The sequence below is a fragment of the Pempheris klunzingeri genome, chromosome 19 (assembly GCF_042242105.1).
Source record: "Pempheris klunzingeri isolate RE-2024b chromosome 19, fPemKlu1.hap1, whole genome shotgun sequence".
Classification (NCBI taxonomy): Eukaryota; Metazoa; Chordata; class Actinopteri; order Acropomatiformes; family Pempheridae; genus Pempheris; species Pempheris klunzingeri.
In genome coordinates, this window is record NC_092030.1 from 20,952,389 (window position 1) to 20,967,978 (window position 15,590).

The following is a 15,590-nucleotide window of genomic DNA, read 5'->3' on the forward strand; positions in this document are numbered from 1 at the left end:
GATATGAAACAGCTTCTAAAAATGATGCTGTGACATATTTAACACTTCAGATCTCAAAAATAAGTCCAGAAATGTGTTCCTTGTGCTCCATTTAGTCTGTTTTACATCCCCCATTATTCTACTTAAAGGAGAAAAAGAGTTCTTGGTCACCAGGTCTATAGGTGAAGTAACATGCATCAGTCTGGTTCTTCACTTCCAGCTCAATCATCAGGCCCATCAGAAGAAGGGAAGCACTCTAAGATTTGTCTGATTAGATATCTGGGGCCGGCGCTTGTTATCCAGAAATGATCTCTTGCTGCGTACGGAGGACGGGTCGCATGAATTTGTTTGCAGGCTGTGATATCTGCAGAATCACTGGCACATTTTAACCTCTGCAGCCGTTTGCAGGGTTTGAACCAGTAAAACTGTGTTTGTATTTCAGGGAAATGTAGCTGAGATTTTCATTTATTGTACAGAAACAGGAATATTCTTATTTTAATCGATGCTAATTAAAGGCAAGGTGTGTTTATTTGTACTTAAAAGCATTGTGACAAAGAGCAGAAGGACATTTAAATACAATAAAAAGCAAAGACTGTAGAAAATAAACAGTTATGAGAATAAAAGTGGCAGCGTAAAGAATTAAGAATTAGATTTAATGTATTCTGTCGTCAAAACTCACTGAAATAAACTGTTTCATCTACAAACAACCTTCTGAAGGGAAATTTAAGGGGAATTACGTAGTTTTCAGATCCATTAATCTATTAGTTAGATTAATAAAACTGTTAAAAGCATAAAACATCACATGTGATATATATTAAATATTAAAGGAAGTACATTAGTGAAAATGGAAATAATAGCTACATGTTTTGTTTAATGGAGTGAATATAATATTAATAAATAAAATAAATGAGCAGAAATTAGTCTGTAAATGTTTTTTTAGTTTAATACATTTTTTTATATATATATTAGATTTAATATAATATATTGTAGAATATAGATCTAAAATTTGAATACAATATAATATGAAATAATACAGTAAATTATGTTAGATCAAGATATCATGAAGTGGATATAACATAACATTGATTAATAAATAAAATAAATTAGTAAAATTAGTCTGTACAATTGTCTTTTTTAGATTAATACAAAAAATATGAATCTAAAAATAAATGTATTTAAATATAAATAAAAATTTAAATAAAAATCGATATAAATATTAGATTTAATATAATATATAGTAGAATATTAATATATTATAATGTATATTATATATTACTAGATCAATAAATCATATGAATATAATATAAGATGTTTTCCTGGTAATAAATGTGGTGATTGTTTCCATGGTAACTCATTACAGGCCTGTGGAGGAGGTGTACCGTGCAGCCTGAACAGTGTGTCCTCCCCCTTCACTCCTCCCACTCTCCCCCTGATCATATGACCCACATCAACTCACTTCACTTCCTCAAACTTTGTCTCCGTCCGGGCTGCACGCGCTCCTCACATCCTCCCTCTGATCCCCCTGATCAGGACACCAGCCCGAGCCTCGCGACCGCTCTGCGTGTGTGTGTGTGTGTGTGTGTGTGTGTGTTGAAGCAGCAGCAGCAGCAGCAGCAGGAGGCCCGGGGGCGGACGGTGGTTCAGGTGGCGGCCTAATGGCAGGTCTGAGGAGCGGAGCTGGAGCGTCGACACCCCGGCAGAGAGGACGCCGAGCGGCCGTCACCCTCCTCACGCTGCTGCCGGCGCTGCTCACCTGCTGCGTCAGGTGTGCGGAGGGAGCCAAGCCGAGCAACGTCATCCTCATCATCGCCGATGACCAGGATGTTCAGCTGGGGGGGATGGTGAGTCAGTGCCCCCTTCCCCCCCTTGATAACACAATCTAATCACCTGTATTGATCCAGAGCAGCGTTTATAATGATTGTAATAGTCCTTTAAAGCTCCTGCCTGTGAAACACACACCTGTGCAGGTGTAAAGTGTGTTTACAGTCACCTAGAATAAAGTGTAGAGTCTCCTCATCAGACTTTATGGTGTTTTTATCACCTGAGTATCTGTATTATATCCGTACAGGAGCGTAAAGCTGAGCTCTGCTAGGCTGCCGCCTTTTATTGATCGAGCCGCTTTAAAGTCCATTAATCAATTTAGCTGAACAACCTGCAACACTTTCAAGACAAATTAGGACATGAGTCAGTTAAAAATCAGTTGGGATGCATCCTCTGGGGACCATGCATTTATGAACAAAATGTAATTAAAGTTCATCTTTAACTAGTAACTTTACTTTCTCAGAATAAGAAGACCTGGAAGATCCTTTTGGTTTAACCACAAACAGCTGTTATATCGCTCTCTGCACACACACCAGACTCCATTCACAAAAACAGGGATTTTACCTCACAGGACACAGGAGTTGCTGATCTGCCGCTGCCTCAGTCTGTTAGTTTATTTGTGTTATTTTGTGACTCTGGTGTTTTGAAAAGTAAGTTCAGATCCAAACTAATGTGTTAAAACACCACAAAGTCACAGCAAGTAGACCAAAAGCTCCTCTGTTTTGCGAGGTAAAATTGCTATTTTTGTGAATGTAGTCTGGTGTGTGTGCTGTTTGTGGTTAAACCAAAAGGATCTTCCAGGTCTCTCTCTGTAGGGATCCTTTCCATGATGCTGTCACACACTTAGAATAACACTCTGAGCCTGTCAGTCACAGGATCAACAATTTCTTTACTGTTAGTCGAGCTCTTCAGCCTCTCTGTGTCTGTTCTTCTTCCTGTGCTGCAGACCCCGATGAAGAAAACAAAGGCCTTAATAGGAGGAGCTGGAGCAACATTTGTGAACGCTGTGAGTACATTTACCTCATGGTGGGAAGTACTTAGATACATTTAAAGTACTTGTACTTTTTAGATACTACATACTTGTACTCCACTAGAGTTCACAGGTTTTCAGGCAGCTTTTTTATCACCATCGTATATGTAAATGAGCAACAGCCTGGGCTCCTCCTCTGCGTCTTCTCTGGTCACGTGGCGCCGATTTCAAAAGTGGTTGCTAAACTTTGTCTCGTCAGGCCTCACGTGTTCCACATGTTCCACATGTTCCACGTGTTCCACATGTTCCACGTGTTTCATATGACGTGTCGGCACAGTGAGTTTCCCTCCAGTCACCTCGTCTGCTTTCAGCCTCAAACATTAGAGGAAGTCAAAGACCTGAAAACTGAATTATGTATCTGAGCTCAGTAGTACTGCTGATACTGCAGTACAGACAGTACTGATACTGCAGTACAGACAGTACTGATACTACCGATACTGCAGTACAGACAGTACAGACAGTACTGATACTGCAATACAGACAGTACAGACAGTACTGATACTACTGATACTGCAGTACAGACAGTACAGACAGTACTGATACTGCAGTACAGACAGTACTGATACTACTGATACTGCAGTACAGACAGTACAGACAGTACTGATACTGCAGTACAGACAGTACTGATACTACTGATACTGCAGTACAGACAGTACTGATACTACTGATACTGCAGTACAGACAGTACTAATACTGCAGTACAGACAGTACAGACAGTACTGATACTGCAATACAGACAGTACAGACAGTACTGATACTACTGATACTGCAGTACAGACAGTACAGACAGTACTGATACTGCAGTACAGACAGTACTGATACTACTGATACTGCAGTACAGACAGTACTGACAGTACTGATACTGCTGATACTGCAGTACAGACAGTACTGATACTACTGATACTGCAGTACAGACAGTACAGACTACTGATACTACTGATACTGTAGTACAGACAGTACTGATACTACTGATACTGCAGTACAGACAGTACTGATACTGCAGTACTGATACTACTGATACTGCAGTACAGACAGTACAGACTACTGATACTACTGATACTGTAGTACAGACAGTACTGATACTACTGATACTGCAGTACTGATACTACTGATACTGCAGTACAGACAGTACTTTTACTGCAGTACAGACAGTACTTTTACCACTGATACTTAAAGTACATTTTGCTGATAATACTTGCCGGTGGAGTATTTTTACTCTGTTGTTCAGTCTCATGACGACACTTTGTTATTCTGTGTGGAAACTGCAGGAGTTGCACACCATCCTCCTCCTCCTCTCATCAGTGTCACGCCTCTCTTTCGTGATGTTTCCCTCCCTCTCTTCCTCTATTCTCACCTTCCTCTGTCGCCGCTCTCGCTTCCTCCTTCCCTGAAGTTCACAGTCACGCCGCTGTGCTGCCCCAGCAGGAGCAGCATTCTGACGGGTCGGTACCCCCACAACCACGAGGTGAGGAACAACTCCCTGTCCGGGAACTGCTCCAGCCTGCTGTGGCAGAAAGGGCCCGAGTCCGAGGCCTTCCCCGTCTACCTCAGCAAGCAGAAGTACCAGACGTTCTTCGCTGGGAAATATCTGAACCAGGTCTGAACGCGTGGTGTAAAGGCTAAATACTGATCAGAGATTATGAGAATAAAGTTGTAATTTGACCAGAAAGACATCAGAATATTACAAGAATTAAGTATTATGAGAAAAAAGTTGTCAGATTGTGAGAAAAGAGCTGACAGCGATAAAGTCGTAACTTAATGAGAATAAAGTCAAACATTTATGAGAAATCATAATATTACAAGAATAAAGCCGTCATTTTAGAAGAAAAGAGCTGTAATGTTGCGAAAAGTTGTAATTTAATGAGAAAGAAATCAGAATATTATGAGAATAAAGCTGTAAGATTGTGAGAATGAAGTAATAATTTAATGGGGGAAAAGGTTTTAATATTACAAGAATGAAGATGCAGTGTAATGAGAATATAGCTGGAATTTTATTACCAAAAAAAGTTGTAATATTACGAAAATAATGTCAATTAATGTAATACGACGAGAGTAAAGTCCTGATTTTATTAAAAACTAGTCGTCATATTACAATAATAAAGTTGCATTTTGATGAGTGAAGTTGTAATATGAGCAGAAAATAGTTAATAATAAAAATAAAGTTACAACTTAATGAGAATAAAGTCAAACTTTAATGAAGGGAAAGTTGTAATTCAGTCATTTAATTTAAAAGCCTTAAACATCTGTTTTCTTACACTCGTTTATTCTCTTTTTTTTTTTTCTGCCATCAGTACGGTAAGAAAGACGGAGAAGACGTTGGTCATGTTCCACCAGGCTGGGACCAGTGGCATGCATTGGTGAGTCACACACACACACACCTGTAAACACACACCTGTAAACACACACACACACACACACCTGTAAACACACACCTGTACACACACACACACCTGTACACACTATATTTCCAGGTCCTTCTGTTGTCTCAGCTGATGTTGTGTGGTTTCAGCTCGGGAACTCACAGTACTACAACTACACCCTGTCGGTCAACGGCAAAGAGGAGAAGCACGGAGACAGCTATGAGAAGGACTACCTCACCGACCTGATCGTAAGTGCTGTAGTCGGCCTGCGATCGGCAGGATTTCACACCGCGGAGACGTTTATGGGGAGAAACTGTCTGAATCAGCTGCTGCCTCAGACATAGAAAACGTCTAGTAAGTCGTCTTTGTCGGCGAGTCAGCAGCAGGAACGGTTAATCATTTAAGAAGCACCTGGTTTACTCTACTTGTACAAGAAAGTCAAGTAGAATTTTACTTATGCAGCCAGAAATCACAAATAACAACCTGTCTGAGGGGGTTTTACAGTCCTCAGATCAGGAAAAACTCTTGATTCTTCTAAAACAGAAGCTCAGTCATGTACATCCCTCCTGTCCTGATGTCTGGTCCTGACAAACAGTCGTTCTCTCTCAGTTTTTTACCAAATATAAAGCTCTGCAGTGGTCGTGCCCTCAGTCGTGTCTTACTCTGTCACCCAGACGAACCGCTCCCTCCACTTCCTGGACGACAGGAGCCCCCAGCATCCCTTCTTCCTCATGCTGTCCCCTCCGGCTCCTCACTCCCCCTGGACGGCGGCGCCGCAGTACCAGAAAGAGTTCGACGGCGTCAAAGCGCCTCGAGACGGCAGCTTCAACAAACCGGGGAAGGTTCGTCCGAGTCGGCGTCAAACGTTCTTACACCTGATAACTGCTTGTTTGGTTTTTTTACGTCTTCACGGTGAATCTCTGCGTGTTTCAGGACAAACACTGGCTGCTGCGTCAGCCTGTCAACCCCATGCCAGACAGCTCGCTCACCTTCCTGGACAACGCCTACAGGAAGAGGTGCAACTTTTCATAATTTAAAGAAGAATTCAATTACAGAGTTTTAAAAAAAAAAAAAGTCAGACATTTACACAAAAATTATTAAATTAATATTCTTTGAGATATTAAAATTATAAATTTACAAAAAAAATCTAATTTATGACATAAAACCTCAAATTTTCTCTAAAAAAACTCAAATATTCTCTAAGATTTTAACATTTTATTAATTGTCTTATAAACTCAGTCTCATATGTTTTTTTCTCACAATATAAATGACTTTAATCTCAGAAAATATTCAAGTTTTTTCCCACAAATTTGTGAGTCTTCTCTAGTAAATGTACCTCCTTAAGCTCTGTATTTTTACTTATTCATTCATTTATGTATTTTACCTACTAAACTCTATTGTAATGCAATAGTGTGGTTTTTAATACCTCCCTCTGAAATGTAAAGTGAACAGTAGCAACATTAAAATGTTTTAAGCTGTTTGTTGTGTCCCTGCTGCAGGTGGCAGACGCTGTTATCTGTGGACGACATGGTGGAGTCGCTGGTGAAGAAGCTCGACAGCATAAAGGAGCTGGACAACACCTACATCTTCTACACCTCAGACAACGGCTACCACACAGGTGAGGCTGGGCCTGGCCAGGCTGGGCCAGGCCAGGCGGCTTCATCTCTGCAGCACAACACTCTAAAACGGGCTTTATGTTTAACCCCTTGTTGCCTGTTGTCGCGAATTCGCCTCAAACCTCTTCCGGTCTTGATGCAGCTGCGGTGGCCTCTGTATCGGTTGATGCATATTCTATGTATATATCATAGATACATAGATGCATACATACATAAATAAATAAATATATATATATTCTATGTGTATATACATATATATTTTATTATACTATTATTATATTGTACTATTCTATGCTATGTTATATTCAAATTAACAATCTCCACTTAATTTAGCATCTGCTTGAATGCAAAAACACAAATCATAAATTTTTTTATATAATTGTAAATAAATTCAGGCAGTAAGGGGTTAAAAAGAGACAGAAAAACATCAAGAATGTTAAAGACAAGAAAGAAAGCAGCATATATTTATACATATCGATCTTTAATTAGAGACCCAACTCAAAACATGAGCAGCATCAGATATTATATCAGGCAACAGTGGCAAGAAAAACTCCCCTTTAACGGGAAGAAACCTGGAACAGAAGCAGGATCAGAGGGAGGCGGCTTTCTGTCGGGGTCCATGTTGGGTGGAGGGACAGAGAGAGACTAATAATAATAAATATATTACTGATAATAGTGGTGACAGTGAATAACGTGACGATCCGCCGCAGTGATTCATGAAGCCGGAGACCAACTAAAAAGCTCCGGGGAAGATACCAAGTTAGTAACAGACATTAAAGGGACATGAGGCGTAATGGAGGAAGAGGAAGAGGAGTGAAAAAGTAAAGTGATGATGGTGAGTAACCTCCTGTCTCCGCTGCCCCAGGTCAGTTCTCTCTGCCCATCGATAAGAGGCAGCTGTACGAGTTCGACATCAGGGTGCCGCTCCTGGTCCGCGGGCCGGGCATCAAACCCAACCAGACGCTGAAGGTCTCTCTCTCTCTCACCTTTACCCTTCACTTTTTGCTGTGAAATGCAGAAACGTGGCTGCAAATCTCAGTTTCAGTTTGTTTGTTTGTGAGTGATTTCTTCATGTCGCTCGGCTCCCGCAGGCTCCGGTGCTGAATATCGACCTGGCTCCCACCATACTGGACATCTCCGGGTTCAACCTGTCCTCTGTGAGCGTGGACGGGCAGTCGTTCCTCGCTCAGATGGTCAGCTGTTCTCTTTAAAGGGACCCAAATGTTTTTACCTGAATGTTATTTTGATATTAGTGATGATAATAGTAATAAAGACAAAGTAAGACAGGATACTCAGGGAGCAAACTAACAGCAGAAAGGGCAAGAAAAATCATTAAGATAAATGTAAAACCAGAAGAAAAAGAGGTGGGAGAGGAGACAAAAGACATTAAAACACTAAAAATGCAAATATTGATACACACAAATAAAGAATAAGAGGAATAATACAAACAATAGTGAATAAAAAGATGAAATATAGAGACCAATACTGAGGAAAAAGGACATGAAGAGACATGAAGAAGAGTAAAAAGTGAGTGTAGTGGCCATTTGATAAGACAAAAAATCAAATCAAGATCAATTGCAGAATCAAAGGGCCACTGGTGCATTGTGGGTAATTGATTTATGCTGTTGTATGGTTTATTTTCTCCGACAAAGGAGCTTTTTATTATTATTAACTTACAATAAAATGGCAGTTAGACAAAACTAAATATGCTGAACAAGAAAACAATGAAGGTAAAGAAGTAAAAAGAATAATCTAGATTAAGTAAACAAGTAATACAACAAATAAAGAGCTCCTACAGCAAATCTGTAAAAACAGGTTTTAGGAAGTGGCTTTAGAAGAAGTCAGTCCTCAGGCAGGTGGTCCACAGGTGGAGGTGTGACCTTTATTTCTTTAAACGTTAATTGTCTCCCCATCAGGCGCCGTCGCTGCGTAATGGCACCGCCCGTCCGTTCTTCCTGGTGGAGTACACCGGAGAGGGTCACCCCACACCTGACCCCGCCTGTCCCAAACTGGGTCCTGGACTGTCTGTGAGTATCAGAAACATTAATCAGCGACAGTTTTCTCTCCTCGCATCACATCGTGTCGACGTGCTCAGAGCGGCTCTGCTGAGGAAGTCCATTTCATGTGGTTGAAAGCTCCACAACAGCTAGGAGAAGTGGCTAGGCTAGGTTATTGATCATTAGTGTGTTCATCGCTTTAATGCTACAGTCGCTAAAGGTGCAGCTCAGTTTAATGACTTCATGATAATAATAATAATCATGATTTATTAGTTTATTTGTCTGACTAAAGATACCAGGCAGTATTTTCCTCTGAGATGTTGTACAAGTACCTCAGAATTGTACTTGAGTAAATGTACTTAGTTGCTTTCCACCACTGCTGAGTGGTGGTGAGATTATTCTGTCAAACAAAACTGTGTTCAGATAGACAGAAAACAGACAGACAGGTTCACTGCTTTGGTTCATACTGGAAAAAGTGATGATTAGATTAGATTAGATTAGATTAGATTAGATTAGATTAGATTCAGCTTTATTGTCATTCCACATGTACAAGTACAAGGTAACAAAATGCAGTTTGGTATCTAACCAGAAGTGCAATACAGGTGATATATACAGATTGGTGCTATGAACATACGATACTACTAGACATAATATACAGATTAGATTAGAATATACAGATTAAAGTGCAATGAACATATTATACTAGTGGACATAATATGATGATGCAGTTATGAAGGTTTAACTTCTTATTCAGGACGGAGGTTGGCCTGAGACAAGCCTTTATTTACATGGAAGAAGTAAAAGTAGTCGTAGCACAGTGTTAAAAAAAGAAAAGTTCCTGTATTTAAACTCCTCATATTAGTATTAACATCAAAATGTATTTAAAGTACCAAAAGTATACTTGCAAAATGTTTTCCAAGAAGACGACGTGCATGCCCTCTGCAGCCAGGAGGCAGGAACAACAGCTGTGCTACTGGTGGTTACTTCACTTAAATCTGGGAAAAAAAACTAACTCAACACTTGATTCTCCTCAGCAATGTTTCCCAGACTGCGTGTGCGAAGACGCCTACAACAACACGTACGCCTGCGTCAGGACGCTGGACAAACAGCAAGACCTCCAGTACTGCGAGTTTGCCGACAGCGAGGTACAACACGTGCAAACTACTGTGTCAGACACACGAATCACACGTGGAAGCAGCACTAAAGGAGCTTTACGTCTAATTCAGTGTAATCTAACAGCACGAGTGTCCTGTAGGACAGAAGCACATGAGGGTGGAAGTCAATGGCTGTAACAATGTGTGTGTATGTGTGGGGGTGTAATATTACCAGTAAGGTGCTTGCAACTCAAAGGAGGTCAAATCATGAATTAGAATTATGTGGACATATCAGATATATTTTATTCAGACCTTTCCTCACTCAATTAATGGAAATAAATGGAAAAACTGAATTAATAAAGAGTTATTCTATGAACCCGCTCTTCTTCTGTGTCCCCAGTCGTTCGTGGAGGTGTATAACCTGACGTCGGACCCCCACCAGCTGGAGAACATCCTGAAGAAGGTGGATCCGGTCGTCCTGCAGGCGATGAACCAGCGGCTCATAAAGCTCCAGTCCTGTGAGGGCGACAGCTGCCGCGACATCAAGTAGAGAAGCCGCCAAAACGGACGACTTGGCGCTCGCAGCGGAAGGTTTGGTCCGTCTGTCCGACTCAGAGCCATCTCCTGCCTCACTAACAGTTCCTACTGCCACACTGTGACGTGTCTGTGAAGGAAAAGCATGGGTGTCAATAACTAACTTAATAACAGCTGAGGTCTTTTTTTTTTTTTTTAGTTTCTTTTTGTTGCTTCAGTTTCTGGCTCGCTGTCAGGTGTCGTGGTTTTGAATTTTGGAGCCACTGTAGAAGGAAAAGGTCGACATTTTTCTGAAATTCGAGACAATTAGCTTAGCTTAGCTTAGCATAAAGACTGGAAACAAAGGGAAACAGCTAGCCTAGCACTGTGCGAAGCTAACAGCGCTAACGCTTCCTCTTTAACACGTGACATCTTGCTTGTTTAATCCATATAAAAACGGACACATCGTGGTTTTATGAGGGGAACTATTTCCTGGTCGGGACTAGTAACTTCCTGTTGCCGGGCAACAGATCCCCACCAGGAAGTATAACCACTTACATGAAGCTGCGATGTGTAATTTTTATACGCTTTGTAATAATCACACGTCTCAAAATGTCAAACCTTTCCTGTTCAGTTACACCTGTGACTTTCCTGCTATGACAAATCAAAATGTCCGCTGTGCAAAAAGATCTATTTTTCTCTGAGCTGTGCTCATATATCTGATATTTTCTTTTCAGATAAACTACTTGCTCTGTTCATATCGTGCAGACTGGACTTAATTTACCCGCTGTGACGTGTTTCTGCCTTTAAACTGCACTATAAACGTACTGTTTTTTTTTACAATATTCAGGGTTAAAAATTTCCTTAATTTTATTAATCACAGAAAAACAAAATGTTGCTGGAGTTTGTCAGATGTTTTTTTTTTTTTTAAGGATTCACAACCAAAGGTTTTCTGTCATTAATCTAATCATCTGTATGGGAACTGTGCCATGTTTTGGTAATCTGAATATTAATACCACCCTCCTGGTGTCTGTCTGTGCAATGTAAAGCTATCACAAGCAGCCGGTTAGCTTAGCTTAGCTTAGCTTAGCTTAGCTTAGCACCAAACAATTGTGGGGGAAAAAAGGTGTGCACGGCTAGCTCGGCGATGTCAAAGGGGACACAGTCCACCTACCAGCACCTCTCAAGCTCACTAATCAACACATTTAGTCTTCTCTGAAGCGTTAAAATGATAATTTGCAGATTTAAACAGGCCTACAGTGTGTGTGGGGCTGTTTCTTGGCTAAAATTTGCCGTAAAACCACAAAATTGTTGTCCGAATTAAACAAACTAGACACAAAAATGTTGTTTAGTGAGCTTTAGAGGGGCTGAAAGGGGGATTGTGACACCGAGCCAGGCTAGCTGTTTCCATCTGATTTCAGTCTTTATGCTAAGCTAGGCTAACCGACTGCTGTCTCTAGAGTGGCATCAATCTTCTTATCCAGCTCAGAAACATTTACCAAAATGTCAAATGTGTGTAGAGTGCAGCTCTGTTCTCTTAAATATCTTTGATTTATATTTAAGGAATGAACACAGCTATTAAATTGTTTTTAAATCCTGAAGTTTCTTTATTACAGTATGTGACGAGAGAGTATTACCGCTAACTTTTATTAAGAGCCTTTTAAAGGTGGAGGACGGAGGAAGTGCTGTGAAACTTTTGACATGTGATGACGTTTTAGTGATTTTTAAGGAATTCTTCAAGGGAAACGTTTGCGACGATCACTTTAATCCCGTGTGCCTTGTGTTTGCACTGACATGGCTCATGTGCCTTAAATGTGAATGTATTTGCACTGTGATGAAATTTAATAAAAATGAACCAAATGAAGCATTTAAATGCGTTTAAATTGTCATGAGGATGTTTCTGAAGGAGGGTCACACAGTTATAAGGACATTTTAATGAGCCGTATTCATTTAAAATGATCATTTCTCCAATTAAGATGTATTTTACTCTCACTGTTTTCTTCTGATTTACAAACTATGAACTCAAAAATTACTGTATCTTGATATTTTTGGATGTAAACAACAGCTGAAACTGACCTGTGGTATAAAGACAGTATATTCAACCTTGTGGAAGATATTTGTTCAACATTTTCAGGCATTTAATGTTTCAATGACACTCAGACACACTCGCATATGATTGTATTTTCTTTAATTCTGGGTTTTTTTTTAATTGAAAACTGATATTTTACACAAGATTATACTCTGAGCTTACTGTTAGCACTACTCCAGTCTATCACAGGTACTTGTACACAACTTTTTCTTGCAGGGTCTGAACCTCCAGCTTGACGGGGCATTTGTAAAAGTGCGACAGCAGCGACTCCGAATAACCTATTAAGAAGTAAAACTTGCCCGGTGGTAGTTTCTGTAACATTAAAGCGCACACTAGGAGCACGTTTCCGCGCCGTTTGATCACGATGTCGTTGGCCAGGCAGCCGTGGAAGGTCCCGGACATGAAGCGCCTTATGAAGATGTCCTCTACGGTCCGCTCCGACGCTCCCTCTTCTCCTTTGAGGTTACCTGGCAGAAACGGGAAGGAGAGTCGTCCTGAGACACACAGCAGTAAATCCATCCACTTTCATGAGTGTGTGAATTATACAGCCGCTAATCTGTCTTGACCCTGGATCTGAAGCCGTCCTTCACTCTCTTCAAAGCCACCAAACTCCATTGACAAAAACAGCAATTTAATCTCACAGAACACAGGAGCTGCTGGTTTACCACTGCCTCAATTAACAGAGTACAACCTTAGTTTGGGTCCAAACCAATAATTTAAAAACATGTCATGTCACACAATAACAACCAAATTAACCGATAAAAGCAGCGGTAGCCCTACAAACGCTCATGTTCTGGCAAAGTAAAATAACTGTTTTTGTCAATGGAGTCTGGTGGTTTTGAATATCCAAAAAAAAAATGCTCTGATCCCTTCATTCATTTCCTGTTGTGTTTCTTATTAAGGTCAAACTGGAGAAACGGCATTCTGGGTAAATGATGTCGCTCTCTAACGAGCTCGGTCCTGCTCACTGGTGTGCTGCGACAGCCATCCTTTGCGGTGGCCAATGTGATGGGGAGGATGTGCCTGCTCGTAGGTCAAAGGTTTGTCTCCTTTCCCCACTCGGGCACGAGCTGCTCGACTCTGCAAAACAAAAGTGAAAGAAAGAGAGAGGAGCAAATATCTTTAGTTTGTTAGAAGGTCTCAGAAACTCAGAACTAGGCTGGAGAATCTACTAATCTCTTTGAATGTGTTTTTGATCAGAGTGAGGAGTGATTACAGCAGGCAGAACCTTTTAGAGTTTAAATGTTCATATGTGCACCAGAATTGTTTTAAGACAACAATGTGAATCAGGTTAACAAACACACCAGACTCCATTGACAAAAATGGTAATTTTACACTGCAGAGCACAGGAGTTGCTGGTCTTCTGCTGCCTCGATCATTTAGTCTGCCTTTGTTATTGTCTTGCATTGGTGTTTTAAAGGGTTAGTTCAGAGCCAACGCAATACTTGTGAAACATACTGTAACACAAACAAACTAACAGGTTTAGGCAGCAGTAGACCAGCAGCTCCTCTGTTCCACAAAGGTAAAATCACTGTTTTAGTGAATGGAGTCTGGTGTGTGTGCAGAGAGCGATATAACGGCTGTTTGTGGTTAAACCAAAAGGATCTTCCAGGTCTCTCTCTGTAGGGATCCTTTCCATGATGCTGTCACACACTTACAATAACACTCTGAGCCTGTCAGTGGCTAAAAAACTGTAGTCTGAAGCTCGGTGTTTACCTTGCAGCACGCCGCAGTGACGTGGACGGCTCTGCTTCCAGAGGAGCTGCACAGTGAGCCGGACCTGAACAAGGCGCTCTGCAGAGAACACAGAGCATCATGAGGGTGAAACCCTTCACATCAGATCATGGGCTCTGAGCTGGATGAGTCAGAGCTGCGCTTGTCTGTAGTTGTATATCACCTCTGAAAGACCTCCGTTTTATTACTTTGTGGTAATTTTATTAAGCACTTGTTTATTTAATAAAATGCAAAAAGCAGCACAGGTCTGAAAATGTCTGTTTTTTAAATTACTACCCCGCCTATTAATGCAGTGTGAGCTAAATCATTTTCAATATATCGAATAACATAAGACCTTTATTGATCCTCTGATGGGAAATTCAGTTGTTGCAGCAGCACAAAGACAGAAATAATCAGTATAAAAGTCCAGATAAATAGAATAGAGAGATAAATAAAGAGAAGGAATAACAAGAGGTACATAAAACTAAAACAAGAATAGTAGTAAAGTAAAAATAGAAACTGTAAGAGACAAATTAAAGACAAAATTACGAGGTAAAGTGAGAGCAGCGTAGTATACCAGAACACCAGAATAATCTATAACATGATTGAGTTGGTGTTTGTCTGTATTAATGTAAAAGTATGATAATAATATGATGTAATAAAACAACATAACACAGATAAATCAGTAAAATACAGTGTGGGGTATAAGTAAGTACAATAATGTTAACTGTAGTAATATGGGATAACATAATATATAATATAATAGCAGCAAATTACCATAAATTAACAAACACACAGTGAATCTGACGCCAAATGATAATTTACCTGATTTTAAAACACCTTTAGTGTCATTCTGTCGTCTCACAGTGACACACAGATGATTGTGTTAAAACACAGTTACATGCATTACATCTGAATTATCATTATTATCTGACTTAACACCGACATGTATTAACATCAACACGAATTCACAGAATATAAATTAAACCTTTAAATATTATTTTACTCACCAGCAGCTTCACGCTTCCTGCGCTGCTCAAGGACGCCGCCATGTTTGCTTCAGTGTAAAGACGCCGGAAGTGCACAAAGCTAACAGAGCAGTTTTTTTATGACGATACCGTTAAAGTTTTAACGTGTAGTTAAAACAGCAGCACTGCCATGATTATTATTATTAACTCCTGACACAAAATCTTATATTTCCTGAAAACCGTGTCTCCACACTGGAACTATTTGTTTAATAGTCAGGCTTCTGTTTCCACCGGACGACTGTTTAACTGTACCAACCGGATACAGAAAAAAATAAATAGTTTAGTGAAAGTTTAGCATTGAATACATTGTTTGTAACAACTATTAGCATACATATTAAAGTATATATAAT

The 15,590-nt window shown here is 40.2% G+C and overlaps 2 protein-coding genes across 2 annotated transcripts; one reads left to right on the forward strand and one right to left on the reverse strand.

Moving 5' to 3' along the window:
- The first annotated feature begins 1,588 nt into the window (after positions 1-1,588).
- gnsb (glucosamine (N-acetyl)-6-sulfatase (Sanfilippo disease IIID), b) lies at positions 1,589-12,274 on the forward strand. Its single transcript, XM_070850210.1, has 13 exons — positions 1,589-1,820; positions 2,747-2,806; positions 4,224-4,427; positions 5,122-5,187; positions 5,340-5,438; positions 5,865-6,032; positions 6,124-6,206; positions 6,690-6,808; positions 7,672-7,775; positions 7,898-7,999; positions 8,723-8,833; positions 9,838-9,948; positions 10,298-12,274. The coding sequence occupies exons 1-13, from the start codon at positions 1,635-1,637 to the stop codon at positions 10,445-10,447; spliced, it is 1,563 nt and encodes a 520-aa protein (XP_070706311.1). The 5' UTR covers positions 1,589-1,634; the 3' UTR covers positions 10,448-12,274.
- A 334-nt stretch (positions 12,275-12,608) lies between these two features.
- On the reverse strand, positions 12,609-15,374 carry mrps24 (mitochondrial ribosomal protein S24). Its single transcript, XM_070850213.1, has 4 exons — positions 15,223-15,374; positions 14,216-14,293; positions 13,468-13,579; positions 12,609-12,966 (listed from the first exon to the last, which is right to left on the reverse strand). The coding sequence occupies exons 1-4, from the start codon at positions 15,262-15,264 to the stop codon at positions 12,683-12,685; spliced, it is 516 nt and encodes a 171-aa protein (XP_070706314.1). The 5' UTR covers positions 15,265-15,374; the 3' UTR covers positions 12,609-12,682.
- Positions 15,375-15,590: the final 216 nt, after the last annotated feature.

Bases quoted from the DNA above. Each gene is read 5' to 3' on its own strand.
- gnsb (XM_070850210.1), top strand. From the start codon at position 1,635: ATGGCAGGTCTGAGGAGCGGAGCTGGAGCGTCGACACCCCGGCAGAGA. The intron at 6,033-6,123 runs GTTCGTCCGAGT...TGCGTGTTTCAG, and splicing joins GCTTCAACAAACCGGGGAAG to GACAAACACTGGCTGCTGCG. The intron at 7,776-7,897 runs GTCTCTCTCTCT...CGGCTCCCGCAG, and splicing joins AACCCAACCAGACGCTGAAG to GCTCCGGTGCTGAATATCGA.
- mrps24 (XM_070850213.1), bottom strand. From the start codon at position 15,264: ATGGCGGCGTCCTTGAGCAGCGCAGGAAGCGTGAAGCTGCTG. The intron at 14,294-15,222 runs GTGAGTAAAATA...TGTTCTCTGCAG, and splicing joins CAGGAAGCGTGAAGCTGCTG to AGCGCCTTGTTCAGGTCCGG. The intron at 12,967-13,467 runs GTGAGCAGGACC...CGTTTCTGCCAG, and splicing joins ATGGCTGTCGCAGCACACCA to GTAACCTCAAAGGAGAAGAG.